General features: G+C 33.6%; 1 protein-coding gene across 2 annotated transcripts; it reads right to left on the bottom strand.

The window, feature by feature from the left end:
- Positions 1-382: 382 nt before the first annotated feature.
- Positions 383-14,000, bottom strand: LOC141667587 (protein ENHANCED DISEASE RESISTANCE 2-like). Of its 2 annotated transcripts, XR_012552667.1 has the most exons (24): positions 13,839-14,000; positions 13,115-13,631; positions 12,745-12,819; positions 11,487-11,540; positions 11,170-11,235; positions 10,923-11,026; positions 10,757-10,824; positions 10,105-10,218; positions 9,937-9,977; positions 9,757-9,857; positions 9,516-9,611; positions 6,323-6,387; positions 6,120-6,191; positions 5,854-6,009; positions 4,515-4,744; positions 4,380-4,419; positions 4,126-4,280; positions 3,937-4,038; positions 2,432-2,476; positions 2,213-2,353; positions 1,961-2,056; positions 1,729-1,830; positions 1,186-1,347; positions 383-859 (listed from the first exon to the last, which is right to left on the bottom strand). XR_012552667.1 is itself a non-coding variant. In XM_074474135.1 (23 exons), exons 2-23 carry the CDS (start codon positions 13,250-13,252, stop codon positions 1,237-1,239), a joined length of 2,172 nt encoding a protein of 723 aa, XP_074330236.1. In that variant the 5' UTR covers positions 13,253-13,631; positions 13,839-14,000; the 3' UTR covers positions 868-1,236. The 2 variants fall into 2 exon arrangements, 1 of the variants encoding a protein (XP_074330236.1); XM_074474135.1 differs by lacking the exon at positions 383-859 and having other exon boundaries at positions 868-1,347.
- Positions 14,001-14,221: the final 221 nt, after the last annotated feature.

A 14,221-nucleotide genomic window follows, 5' to 3' on the forward strand; every position in this document is an offset into this window, starting at 1 on the left:
CGTAAATCATTTATATTTTATCATAAATTCACCCAGGCAAATTGATTTTAAAAGAAATTTCAAATACCAACACAAGCACCTACTATCTGTTAATATTATATCAAAAATGATCATTGTATCAAATAAACTATTTTTAAAATCAGTCTACTCATGTGAATACTCAAAAATCGGAATTGAGCAGAATCAGATTTAAGCGAAGGATGAAATATTTTCACGATGAAGGTCAGAATTTTCGGCTATAAAGACGTACTCAATACCGCAGGTCTGGTTAGCAAAATGTAAAATGTAAAATGTTGCCAATTTTATTATGGGCTTGTTACATTTCAATTCTTGTTACAAATATCATAATTCAGATGACCTTTGACCAGTGAATCGTTTTGACTTTCATACAGAATTAACTGCTTAAAATATTAATGCACAAGCTGTTAGATTAATCATTTTAATAATTGAATTGGACAAAAAAAAATTGACTGCTTCCTCGGTAAAATTATGTGAAGTACTACGACTATATGTACTGTACCTTTCTATTCTAAACTACCAAAATACAAGAAGTTTACAAAAGGAAGAAAAAGATCCTCTTAAATTTTCTGAACAGGAACCGATTCTGAAACAACCATTGCTGCCATTCATTATTTGGATCCACTTTCTGGAGCACGGTTTCTTTTCATCAAGCTTCGTTTAAGCTCAGTAAACCATCAGGTACAGTAGTTAACACTTGACAACCCATAACATACGCACCTTAGTTTACAGCAAGGAAGGTAACTTGAACATTTTTCATCAAATTTCGCGTTACCCTCACTAAACAAATAAAAAATTCTTGGCATCCCTTTGGTCCCGCAACTTTGGATCTTCTTTCAAACTACAAATGTGGGGGAATCATTGATATCATCTTAAAAGTAATAATACCAATCTGTAAAAGTAGGGATCTGGTATTTACATAATTAACTGCAAAACACTTTCTAATTTGTAATTTGTGCATCATAGATTGTAATAACCATTATAATATTTAGCTAGAAAAAACATCCAAAAGTTCACATTTTGTAGTACCCTTAAGCTGTAATGAAATTCCTTCTTACTATTTCTTTGCGAGTAGATATATATAGGTAAGCCAAATGATGATCATGATATATTATTTTAGCATAAAGGAGGGGGTAATCATTGGAACCGAGGATTAAGAATACGCACAGTGGAGAAAAAACAACCGTGTACGCTTGGAAAAGGAGAAGCAGCTTAGATTTATTCAGATGGATCCGACTCCAGCTTAGGAACTATAGCAGATGACAACTCAATATGAGAAACACGGACAGCACTTATCAATCGCTCTGGTAATTCATCTGTTGTGTTTGCCTGTGAAAAAGTAAATCAAGCAAGCTTCTTACTTAGCTGAACTATCAAGCAAGCTTTCTTACTTAGCTGAACTGCAAGAAATATTCTCTTTTTTTCTAATTAGGAATATCATGGATACCTGGATGACGACATACTGCCCCATCAGAGGAAAAATAAAAAAAATAAAATCATTTACAAAGAAGAAATCTTTTAATTTTATCAACTTCGAGAACTATATCACCATAAATGCAATCACTCCATGCTTACAAAGGCACGTAGTCTAATCATTTTTTCAACTAAGGTAGAGTTACCTACAATTCTCAGAGTAGACACCTCCATGACAGAATACTATACAAGTAAAATCTGGAAACCATATAATGATCACAAGTTGAACACACATACCTGTACAAGAAAAGCCATTTCTACAACAAGACTGGTCATTACCCCAATTACCAGTCCCAGGACTCCATTAGCTACGGTAGAAGAACCAATATCAACATCAATCTACAGAAAGAATGGGAAAGTTTTGAGTTGGTCTATGCGGAGAATATATTAATGAGCGGACACAGCCCACGCGCGTACATATAACTGAAGACTTGTAGTATAAGATTGCAAAATGAATGAGGAGCTTTACCTCTAAGTACTTGGGACCACGTATATAGTTGCAATCAACTGCCTTCCCCAAAAGACAAGGGGTACTTCCTACACTCTGGCGGACAATCCAAGAGCCCTGTGTGATTAAAAAAAACAGAAGCGTATTATACAGGCGTATCAGACTCTTCGGCCCATTAATTTAGAGATATTATCAGCGACAGGGTAACAAATTTACAAGTGAAGCAAAGAGCGAATTGATTTAAATCGAAATTACTATCGATTAAATATGTACCTTTGGAACTGATGGGATGAGTTTTAGTCTACTATTACGAAACTCATCATCACCGTCAACAAACCGCTGAAAGAGAGATCCAGGTACTAATCCCCTCGTAACAAAATAGAAAACCATGCTGTAATTTGTCGTGCCCGGTACCTTGAGTAATACACTGTTATTTCCTTTCTAGCATTCCGATGCATGTGTCTAATGTCATTAACTATGGTAACAACTTACTTGTAGATTGATCACCAAGGAAAAATGTCCCTTGTCAGAGGCAACCTACAAAAAATTTGTAAGAATTTAAAGATTATTACATAATCCTTCCACGTTTATGTGGGTATACTAGCAGTGATATTTTTTACAAAATTTTCGAAAATTTGAAGCATGAACGGATCAGCATCCCTAAACTAAAAGGTACCAGCAGAGAACAACACCATTTGGTAACTTTTGTTTTAAAGAAGATGTTAATATATGATTTGTGTTAAAAAAGGGTTCCGGCATGTTTTATTAAATAATTACATAACAGGAATGTTTAGTATAATGAACATGGTACTCAACTTAGTTTAAAACTACTTGCAGCAATTCCTTATCCATTATTAGAAAAGTATCCGAATGTCTGTAATAGCTAAATTAGATTGACAGTACCTAAACGTATTAGTATATGGTAGCTTTAAGATAATGAAACTTCAAAATCCATTAAAACAAACATATGTATAAATTGGTTTAATTTTTAAAAGTTACTTGCAAAATTAAAAATTATTGATAAATATTGTCAACCCCTTCCGAGATTTTCTAGATCCCTACCTTTTATACTAAAATTTGATTAGAATATTATTACAAATATTTGATATGGTCTTGATTATAATAAAGACAAATTTAAACATATATATTAAAAATGTAAAGGATAAATCATACGCCATATCTGTATGCACATAAGGAGATAAATATTATTTATAAGAGTTGCTTCCTACAAGTCTATCATTAAAGCATGAAATAATCACTCCTTAATATAGAGTTTCACTCATCTTTTACTGTCATATATTACCTGATTACTCTATTATTATTCTTCCCTCCTCATTCTCATTCCAACGACTCCCTATGCATCATGAAACTAAATATCTTCTTTATCTGACTATTGGTCAATCAAATGTCAGAAGTAAATGGCAGGTACGGAAAATTGGCAAGTATATGGAATTTCTTAGGTGATAAATCTGATTTCACTGAATTGAATTAACTATTACTTAACAAGCTTGCATTTATCCTCAAAATAATTTAATGAGAGTTCATATAATCGATTTAAGTTAAAATAGGACTGTTCATAACAAAATTATGGTACCAAATAGATATACTAAGACATCCTAAATGTACCAAAATTGAACCCATTCATCCCATGTTGAACGTAATCTTTCGTGAAGACATACCTATATTATATGATATTTGATGCTACATTTATAGAAAAAATTGCCAAACAAACCCTTTAAAAAGAAAGTAGGCGTCGAACCTCAGCAACTCCAATATATTATTTGGACACTGAGGTTGAACATTGCACCCCAACATGGGCTCCTAAGTCTTATTGATCTACTCTAGAATCCTAAAAATATAATTTTTTAATGGGGAGGATAATGAATTTAAGTATTAGAATGCTTGTAATTAGTAAGCAGCTTAGTACGTAAGACTTACTACTCTGATAAAAAAAAAATAACCATCAAAAGAGGGGATATTATGCTTAGAAAATTTGCCTGTGCTGCACAACCATGGCGTCTAGCAACATGGTCCATTCTTTTTGTGTTTTTGAGCCAATCAACAGCAACTAGATTCATAAGATGTTTACCTGCAGAAATCTTTAATAGTATAACAATAATGATATTAGAGGAAGCCTAAAAAATAATGAGCCACACAGAACAAGGAGACAAGTGAGGTATCAAAACCTTGGACTTGTCATAACAGAATCGCTTGCTACGAACTCGAAAATTCTTTCCATCAGCAATCCTCCAACAGTCACGACCATTTTCATGGTCATCCCAACGAAGGTTTCCTGAGAAACAGGACAGATCAAGCTCGTCCTTAGGTTCCTCCTCGATTGCTTCATTTGACAAACAAGACCATTAGTTGATGCACCACTTGGTTAACCATATAAGGAAAACATTAAAATGTATGAATAAAATATAATCCCATATTGTACCGATTCTCTTAACATCATTCTCAAGGACAGTCGTGGATGCCTGAAAGAGGATCAAATAAAATTGAAACAATGCATCTAAAAAGGACTTTCAGATGAAAAATGTAATAAGTAACGATTGCAGCGTTTAACACAAACCTCGCCATTAGCCATTTGATACTCTTCATCATCATCGGAGTATTCATCCATCAAAGATTTTTTATTAAAAGCACTAATTTGATCAAGAGACTGACTACGATTATGAATTCTTGGCTTCTGCAGCTTCAGACCCTTCCTCGCGGGAACAGAAGCTGATGCCAAATTAACCACAACAGGTATTCTTGGAGGGGCATTAATCTTATCTATTTGAGAAAAGTATTCTCGCAAGCCTGAACAAAATATAAAATAAAACATGTGATATGCAGTGTAGTAAAAAACAAACAATGATAAAAACAATATATGTGCGTGCCATATATCCAAATTATCACAGAACATTGTAAATAGATTGCAAGATTATTATCATAATTGTATGACACGGCATAAAAAAATTGTTAAACGTCTACTAACCTTTTACATCATCTGATGATACAATATTACAAACAAATGAATCGAACTTACGGACTTCTCAGTTCAAGTTACTAAAAACAAGATAACTTCTAATATGAACAACAATTTTCCACTGCTAGATAGTAAGACTAAGAAGAAAGAAAAATTCAAACGTCTCCATTTTACTTTCCTGAAGTTATTTCCCTAATAATTGATCACTAGAAATCCCTAACCCCACTCAATCCTTCAGCAACATCAACTTCTTGGCACAATACTCCAACAATGGCATCAATCCCCCACTATCCGTACAGAGTACGACCCCAATTCCAAACTTTCTCTACATAGCAATGACAAGAGAAGACAAAAATTTACACCGAAAAGATAGCCTGCACAAGTTTTCCATTATGTACATACTGACTAATGACACAAGGAAAAATGGAACAATAGAGTGAAGAAAGAGGTGGACTACAAAAATTACGACCAGCAAGGTTGAGTTAAATATTCCTACTTGTGTTCACTGTTCAGAACCCTGGAATATTTCCAGGTCAAATATTTATTCTCGAAATACCAATGTAGAGCTCTTATAATGATGAAAATTGAAAGAATTGGCAAGTTTCAGTGATCTGTCAGCTGGTGTGCTGCAGTTTGGAAAAAGGCTGTTACAGTTAGTGCATAAGCTGAAGAACTAGGAAAACTCTAGGAAAGAACACAAGGCAGATTAACGTTTCTATCAGTCACATTCCAATATTAATATCACATCACATGATATAAGTAAAGTTAGGATGGATTTGCTGACAAGTTTATTCCGATTTTGTAAGCTCAAGGGTACTATGGACTAAAGTTGAAAAGACACACAAGACAACAAAGCAAAATATCTGTTGGTTTAACAGTAAATTTAGTTCATCGTTGTTTTGTCTTGAAAATAAAGTTAAGCACAATCATAAAGACTCACCAGCAACGCTGTTTAACATCTGAAGCAGACAATGTTGCTGAAATGATGACATGTAACGTACTCCCCAGCCTTTTAGATCAATTTGCATAAGATGTTGCACTTGTGTTCTCGGCCTGCCATTCCAAGGTTTCATTGGGGATATTGTGAAACCTCCACCTGCAAACAAGATAAAGAGGATTGTCAAAATAGCTTATGTTGTATGACTAGAAAACCAATTACCTTCGAACAACTTAATTTGGATCGCAAATAAACAGAAGAAACGTTACTCTCAATATGTGCACGCACAAATCCTGGTTGTGGACCACAGTTCTCATGCTCCCTTGAACAGAATAACACAACTACACATTAACAAAGATAAGCAAGCTTCAAAAACAAGATTTTGTGCTAGTTGCTATCAAATTTCAATGTTTTCCTCGTCAAAGAAAAGGAAAATATGAATGCAAAGGATATCATAATTAACGACACTCACCATAACTTCCATCATCATTTCGGCGCCAATAACGCACATAACAAAGGTCACGAGGCCAGACAAACCTGAAATAAATAGCATTCAATACAAAAGAGGGATGACAAAGTGCATTTTTTCTACTTTTCATAAGAGAGTTAATATAATACTATACTTTCAATAATTAACTAATTTTTTTGTATATTCTAATGATATAATAAGGTCTTCTGCAGAACAAAATCTTCAGGTCGGTTGCACTTAGGAAGCCCTACCAGACGATAAATAATAGCTTTAAGAATGAAAATTATCCAAACGAAAAGGCAACTATGCAGGTACACAATTTGTGTCAGGCTCACTTTTCTAAAACAAAGTTTATCAAATAGTATGTGCTTCAGTAATGAACAGGCATCTCATATTTTGATATATCTAAGACTAATTACCACTTTGCATCCCAAAACTTTGGCTGAATCTCACTTTGGTCCCATTAAATTTTAACCTTAACAGTTTGCATCCTAAACTTAAAAAACGGTGACTTTTTGTATCCCTTTGATAGTTTTGACGTTACCTCAAACGTTAACGTTAGTTGTCAGAAGGGCACTTTTGGTAATGTTTTTATATTTCAGTTTGCATCCTAGAATTTTCTTCAAATCTCACTTTGCATCGTAGAATTTTGTAATTCATATTATCAAAAAATATTTCAAATTATCAAAAAATAATCGAGTTATATTATTTTTTATGTTCACGTTAGGATTTTAAAACCGGACCATTAGTTAATTTGGTCTAGTGTATATAATTTTTTGACGCGGAATTTTTACTATTTTGGTTGTATCTTAAGTTGTAAAAGTCAATTTATAAAATTTTACGGCTCACACGAAACTCACAAAATAATAATTTATTCAGTGTTGTTTTCATAATTATATTATAACTGGAATCGGAAAGAAAATATAGCGAAAGATGATTAAGAATTTTACAATACAATATTACTTTATTTATAAAATTTACAAATCATAAAATCATAAAAAGCATAAGTCATTTATGGATTTAAGTATATATTTTAAGTATTGTACAAGTATATATCATATAATATTATATAATCTGGACTGTTTACATTAATTTTCAAGTATTAGGATCTGATTAATTTTATTTCTTCTCATTACGCTTATTTTATTTAGCTAATGATTATTTACTATTTTTTCTTAATATAATACTCCCTTCATCCCATAATTGTAATTGAGGCTACTATAACTTATAATTCCATAATTGAATTTTAATATCTTTTGTTGTATATAAATTTGAACATTATATTTTTATTAGAAGAAAAAAATTTAAAAGAAAATTGAGGCAACTATATTCTATAAGAGTCTTAAAATGCATGTCGAGATCTCGTCCCCTAATGTAAATAATTGGGTGGGATGGAGGGTATATTATACTTCATTTTAAATTATACCAAAACTTGGTAAAAGGAAATTGAATTATTTTAGATAAATTTATTTATTTTGCTTAAAATAATTTTGGGATGCAAACTGTTACAGTATAAAGTTATAGACGTAAAATAAGATTCAAGATACAATATGGGATGCAGAATGTAATTTACCTTTGCATAAATATTTAAAATATGCATTACCAGAAAAACCCCTTTGACAATAACGTTAACGTCTGAATTAACGTCAAAAACGTTAAAGGGATGATTATTAAACGCGTTTCTAAACTCTAGGATGCAACTGTTTTATTTTAAAATATTAAACTTGAATTGAAATTCAGCCAAAGTTTTGGAATGCAAAGTGCAAATTAGTCTATATCTAATCATAATCAGCGAATAGATAAACATATACATGTACATGTACGGTGGACGAATAAGAGGAGACACGTTAGACAAATTTTCTCTTTAAATTTTGTTCTCTCGTGTCTAGTCATTATATTGCAATTTATTAGCATTGAGCACTAAAAACTACTATCTTGTTTCCTCTTTGTTACATCTTTCATTATTGTCAATCACTCTTTTTTTCTTATTACTTTTTTATTTTTGGCTAAATCCTCAATCTATTCTTAGTCTTGTTCAGTTCTCAGGCTCTTAACCCAGAAGCAATGAATCACCGACAAGTCAACAAGCTAGATTGGTACAAAAGTAACCTAGTAAACTCATTGGCATATAGTCATGCGTATAAAAGATATGACCTTCTACTACAACTAAAAGAAAGATCGATTCTTTGGGATATAACGTATGGAAGGTGGCCTATTTTAACCACTCTGGTCTTCCAGATGATTTTTAAAACCAACGCATAAATGGTTAAGGAGTTCATATTCTCGTAGTCTTGGGTAAAATTATGTTTCTTTTCGCTCTGCATAGCCTTATCCTCCTCTAGGTGTACTTTATCAATAGGTCTTATAGAAATTGAATGTAAGATGCAGTCGGCAACTATCCCCAGAGTCCACAATTTCCGCCAGCAAATATTAATAGAAGTTTTTTGTTAGGCTACTGATACTTGTACTTCTCAACTATTCTAACCCAACTAGGTTAGTATTTTCTATCATGGCTTCTTTTTTTAGCAAAGTTTATAACATCACAAAGAACTTCCAGACTTTATAGCTATCCTTAGGTTGGACGAATTATCCAAAGAGGATCGCTTAACTATTTCAAGAGCACAAGAACTACAGCATAATATTCATAGAAATCAAAGTGCTATAGATTGAAGCAGAGAAAGAGTAGGAGGAGAGCAGCATACTCTCAACAGATTGGGGAAGCTACAAAATAGTCTTATCACTTATGGCATTTGTTTCCCAAAGTCTAAAAACTTCAGTGGCATGGATTTTCTATTTAAGACTTTATTAACGTATGCACAGAATAATTATCAATTAGCATGCAATATGCACAGAATAATTATCAATTAGCATGCATTATTGCAGGAAACAAGTACCCGATATTAATTTCAACTCCCTGAAGAAGAAAAAGAAGTGTTATGCTGAGAATGTGACATGGTGCACCGCAGACTAAGTAACACCTTGCTAAATTTTCAGGGAATTACACCTAATTACCTTCTTTTTCTTATTTTACGGTGTTGGGAGGAAAAAAGAAGTGAAATTTGTTTCAATGTACGCTATTCTTAAACATATTGATAACCAAATTTGAAATGGACTTGGACACTGAAATGCAAGGTAAATGTATCCTTCTATAATATTTAAGCAATAACAAAGTCTTTAGATTGAGAGCATATATTACGTGGGAAACCAGTCCAATAAAAGCCTGTGATAAACTATTGAGGTATGTCCATCAACCTCTTCAACTAGGCTTCCGTACTGGAAACTACAGTCCCACCTGCACAAGCAATTAAACAATAAAGATAGAATTTGAGATTACATACAATAATATTGCCTGGAGATTACAGTCCCACTTGCACAGTAATTAAACAACACAGTAACATTTGACATTACCCATAAGTATCATTACTAGCATCACTTACTCAAACCGTGATGTATCTATGCCCATAACCAACTCAAAAACTTCTTCACAGGTAGCATCCACGACTCCGACAGCCTTCATTGCTCTACTACAGCTTTTCGGCTGCAATATGGATTATAATGATGTCTGTGTTTTGATATAACCCAAATTACGAACAAAAAAATAGCAAATAGTTCCATACAAGGAAATCAACTTCAAGCAGCTCTTCAAATATGCGTAGTCCTGAATATGCATAGCTTATATTAGTAAGATTCTGTAACAATTACTGCTAAGCTGATACATTATGTTCCGTAAATTCTGAAGATGACAGGACTCCCAGTAATAAATAAGGACATAATTGACAACTAACCATTCTGGCACTGTAGAAGTCGCCAGTGTTTTCTTGACAAAGCCTGACTATTAGTATTCTGCTTAGATAAGTCTGAATTTTCCTGTGTCCAATCAAATATAGATTCTGGAGGACCTGCCAAATGTTATTGATGAGAATATCCGGCTAAACTAGGGGTGTAAATGAGCCAAACTGTTCGTGAGCTACTCGAGCTCGGCTCGTAAAAAATTCGAATTTGGCTCGAAAATAATTGAGCCGAGCTCGAGCTTCAAATTATTCGGCTCGTAAGGTTCGCGAGCCTTATCGAGCCTCTATTATTTTTAATTATTTTTTATTGTAAATATATTTTTATGTAAATATTTAATATTTATTATATATTATTTATTTATTATCGAGCCGAACTCGAGTCGAACCAATCATATTTTGAATTTTTATTAATATTTAGTAAATTAATTCGAGCTTTCGAGCCGAACTCGAGCCTACCGAACCTTTTACGAGCCGAACTTCGAACTTGAAATTAAAGGATCGGTCGAGCTCGAGCCCAAACTATTTTAATCGAGCTCGAGCCGAGCTTGGCAGTATTCGACTCGGCTCGACTCGATTAAACCCCTAGGCTAAACACAATCAAACTAGATTATTGGAGGCCCAATATAATAATAGACGAATATAATACCATTTCCGATTGTTGTTCTCCGCAGTAAATCTGGTTGAGAATCATCTTCGTCTTCAGCGGCACTAAACCTACAATATATGCCAAATCTTAACTAAGCAAAGAACAATCTAATAAACTACTGTAGCAATACTAGAAGGAACAAAACAACACATAAGTAAACACTTACTGACTTTCCTGATCAGAGGACGAACCATTCCTTCCGTTATCCACCCCAGATTTGTAACCTATAGACCGATATTTATTACCATTGGCACCCCTCGATTCCTGATGCTGCATTCAATCGAAATTTTAAGTGACACCAAAAGCATCCTTCCACAAAATGAAGGACAGATGCTGAATAAAGTACAAAACAATGGAGGGAGTCTTTTTTTTCCAAATCTGAGGGGTGGGTGTCAAAAGTTAAAGATACAGACCTGATCGATAACGAGTTCAATTTTTTCTTTCCAGATTAGTGCCTCCTGGATGTTGAATGCTGCCATCTAAAACAGAAACGACCAACACGGATGAGTGATCCTGAACCATACACTATCAGATTATAATACTCTGACAGCTGAAAGCAATGACTGTATAGCACCCCCTCCTATAAGAAGCTTATAGGGGTGCAAAGTACTGTTAGCATTACTAATTATGTAAGTTAACAGCATCTTCTTGCCATTTTCAATTTCCTATTGGAATTGTCAATATACATAACTTGCAAAAAAAATATGGAAAACTGAAAAAGTCCATGTACCGTAATTCGATGGTATTTCTCATGTGTGTTGTAAATTGATAATACATAAATCATCTGCAAAAAAAGGATAGCATGGTCAAAGACGAAGAAGGATGAAGTTACAAATGTCTGATAGTACAGTTAAGAAGGTGATATTTCCCAATGCCACAATATCAGAATGATATCTAACACAGAAAATCAAACTTTATGCAGAGATTATCAGTACATGTTCACAAATGTGAGTATCTATATTATGTGTGCACCTGAGCACATTGGAGACAAGTAGCAGAGGTATGAGGGAGATGTGTGTGTTTCCATACATAAGACAAGACAATTGACAACAGTAAAGCAGGATTACTCAAAACATATTAAAAGTTATATACTTGCATATTTGGACCAATCAGATATACATCTACTCAGGTAATTTAAGCCACATATTGACCTAAAAGGTTAAGCAACTTTTAGTCATGATTCAGTGGAGTACTATATGTCTTCTAATACTATAATGTTCTTATTTATGATTTCTCTATTATCCAGTAATTTAACAGTCTTTCCAAGTATATCTCTCCTTTCATATCAGAACGAAGACCCCTTCTGACATTACAAACTTGGGCTTAAGCCCTTAATTCTCCACTTGTGCGAAATGTCAAACCCGTCATATAGGGTTCATAAGGCATCGACTGCCCATTTTAGTGACAGTCAATCACTACTAACCAATGAGCCTTCTATATATCTTTTGAAAGAGTCCTTGCATATAAAACCTACCTACTACTTGCTGGCGAGTACAGCAATCACTTCATCACTTCTTCTCAAGAGAGCCATGAGCTTTTCACTAAAATTTTACAGCTAGCTTATAAGTTAACCAATTCAAAAATCAACCACCACCCTTTGGCAAACATGGCAATGGTTGCATACCATGTTTCAATCCCATGTAACCTCACTGAAGACCATCTCTACGTAAAGGATTAATCCATTTAAGACATGGTCCGTGGATTATGATAAGCTATAAGCAATCTTACAGAGATGGATATTCTTCAGCCAGTATCTCTTCAAATTACCCACACACTTTTGTAGCTATATCCAGATTTGTTGTTAAGCTGATCTAGATATAGCTCAGCTCAACAACAAATCTGGACGATATAGATCAGCTCAACAACAAATCTGGATAATCTCTACTAAAATTATGTGAATAGATATCTACTTAAATGCTGACATGCTGCAACGATTCTAAAGTCTTACATGACGAGGAAGCAATCAACGATAAAAGATGCAAACTCACATGTCCATTATGAGTTTTCAATCCACGGTCCTCCACCCTACAATTGCCATCAATAAGAAGTGTCTTGATTGGAACCTGCATTATAAAATTAGGTACCAATATTAAGTACAGAGCTTGAAAGACATAAAAATTTCAGGAAAAAATGTAAAATAAGATTAATTCAAGCATTCAACATTCCATAATCAAGCACATTATCAATTTAAGTAAAATACTCTGCAACAACATTCTCCTACTTCCTAACAAAACATATAAAGCATTCGCAACACAAACTAAAACAGCTGCTAATAAAGGTTAAGCAATCATTCATAGAGCAGCTGAATAATGAAAACAAAATCACATATTGTTTAAAATAAAAATAAAAAAACATTACCACGTTGTCCTGAGGCTTCCGCTTATAATACGCAAGCAAATGAGCCTCAAGAACAAAATACCGCATATGAATGTAGGATCGTCCAATCTTCCTCCGCCCATACCGAACCATCCAACCTTCATATACTACTTTCGACATGTCTTAACGAATTCAACCCTCAATTTTCACCAACTACACAAACTACCATATCCCTAACTCAAAATACACTATCACCTATCTTCGAATCAAGCTTGATCAGTCCACATTACCAACACCTTTTCACGAAAATCCTCACAATTCGACAATCAAATCAAAATGCGATCATAAATTTAACTCAAATAATTTCAAAACCTAACAAATCTCACAAATTCAAATCTAACAGCACAACTTCTGATTCCTCCTATTCACAATACTTAATCAAGTCCTCAAAAAAAAAACACATTTCCATCATATTCATCACGCGACAATATTTTTCGTAAACGCGACACGAAATTCAAATAGAATCCACTAGAACTGCAACGACTTCTCAGGCCAAAATCTGCAACAACACAGAGAGAGAGAGAGAGAATTCCACGCAAATAAAAAATATATAAGTCGAGGGAGAGAGAGTAAAAAGGGACATTAAACATGTTCTCGTGTCTGATTTCAAATCGAATTGTCCTCATTATATATAAACAACAAATAATACTTATTCAAATGCATAATTAATCATAATTATATAGAATATGTGTAAAGAGAATCTCACACGATCTACTCCGCCAAATTTACTGTTACAAATCGGCCGGCAAGAGCACTAGCTGTGTGTATGTATATATGATGATGATATGTATTTACATTTATGTGTATGCGTGTTCATATATCTACAGGGATTATAGATACATACATACAGCCATACAGGATATATTAAAGAGACAGTGGGATCATCAAACAAATGCTTATTATAAATTTAAATTGGTAGGCCATGTAGAAAACGTTGCCTCGGCTTGTTTGTTTTCAAATGCGATTTTATAATATTAAATTATTAAGTAGAAAAACAAAATTATTTCTTTCTTTAAAAGTGAGTAGAAAATATTGGAAAATATTAACTTACTTTACCTACAAGAGTGCAATCTATGTTGTATTTAATTT

Source organism: Apium graveolens, chromosome 6, assembly GCF_009905375.1.
Source record: "Apium graveolens cultivar Ventura chromosome 6, ASM990537v1, whole genome shotgun sequence".
In the NCBI taxonomy this organism is placed as follows: domain Eukaryota; kingdom Viridiplantae; phylum Streptophyta; class Magnoliopsida; order Apiales; family Apiaceae; genus Apium; species Apium graveolens.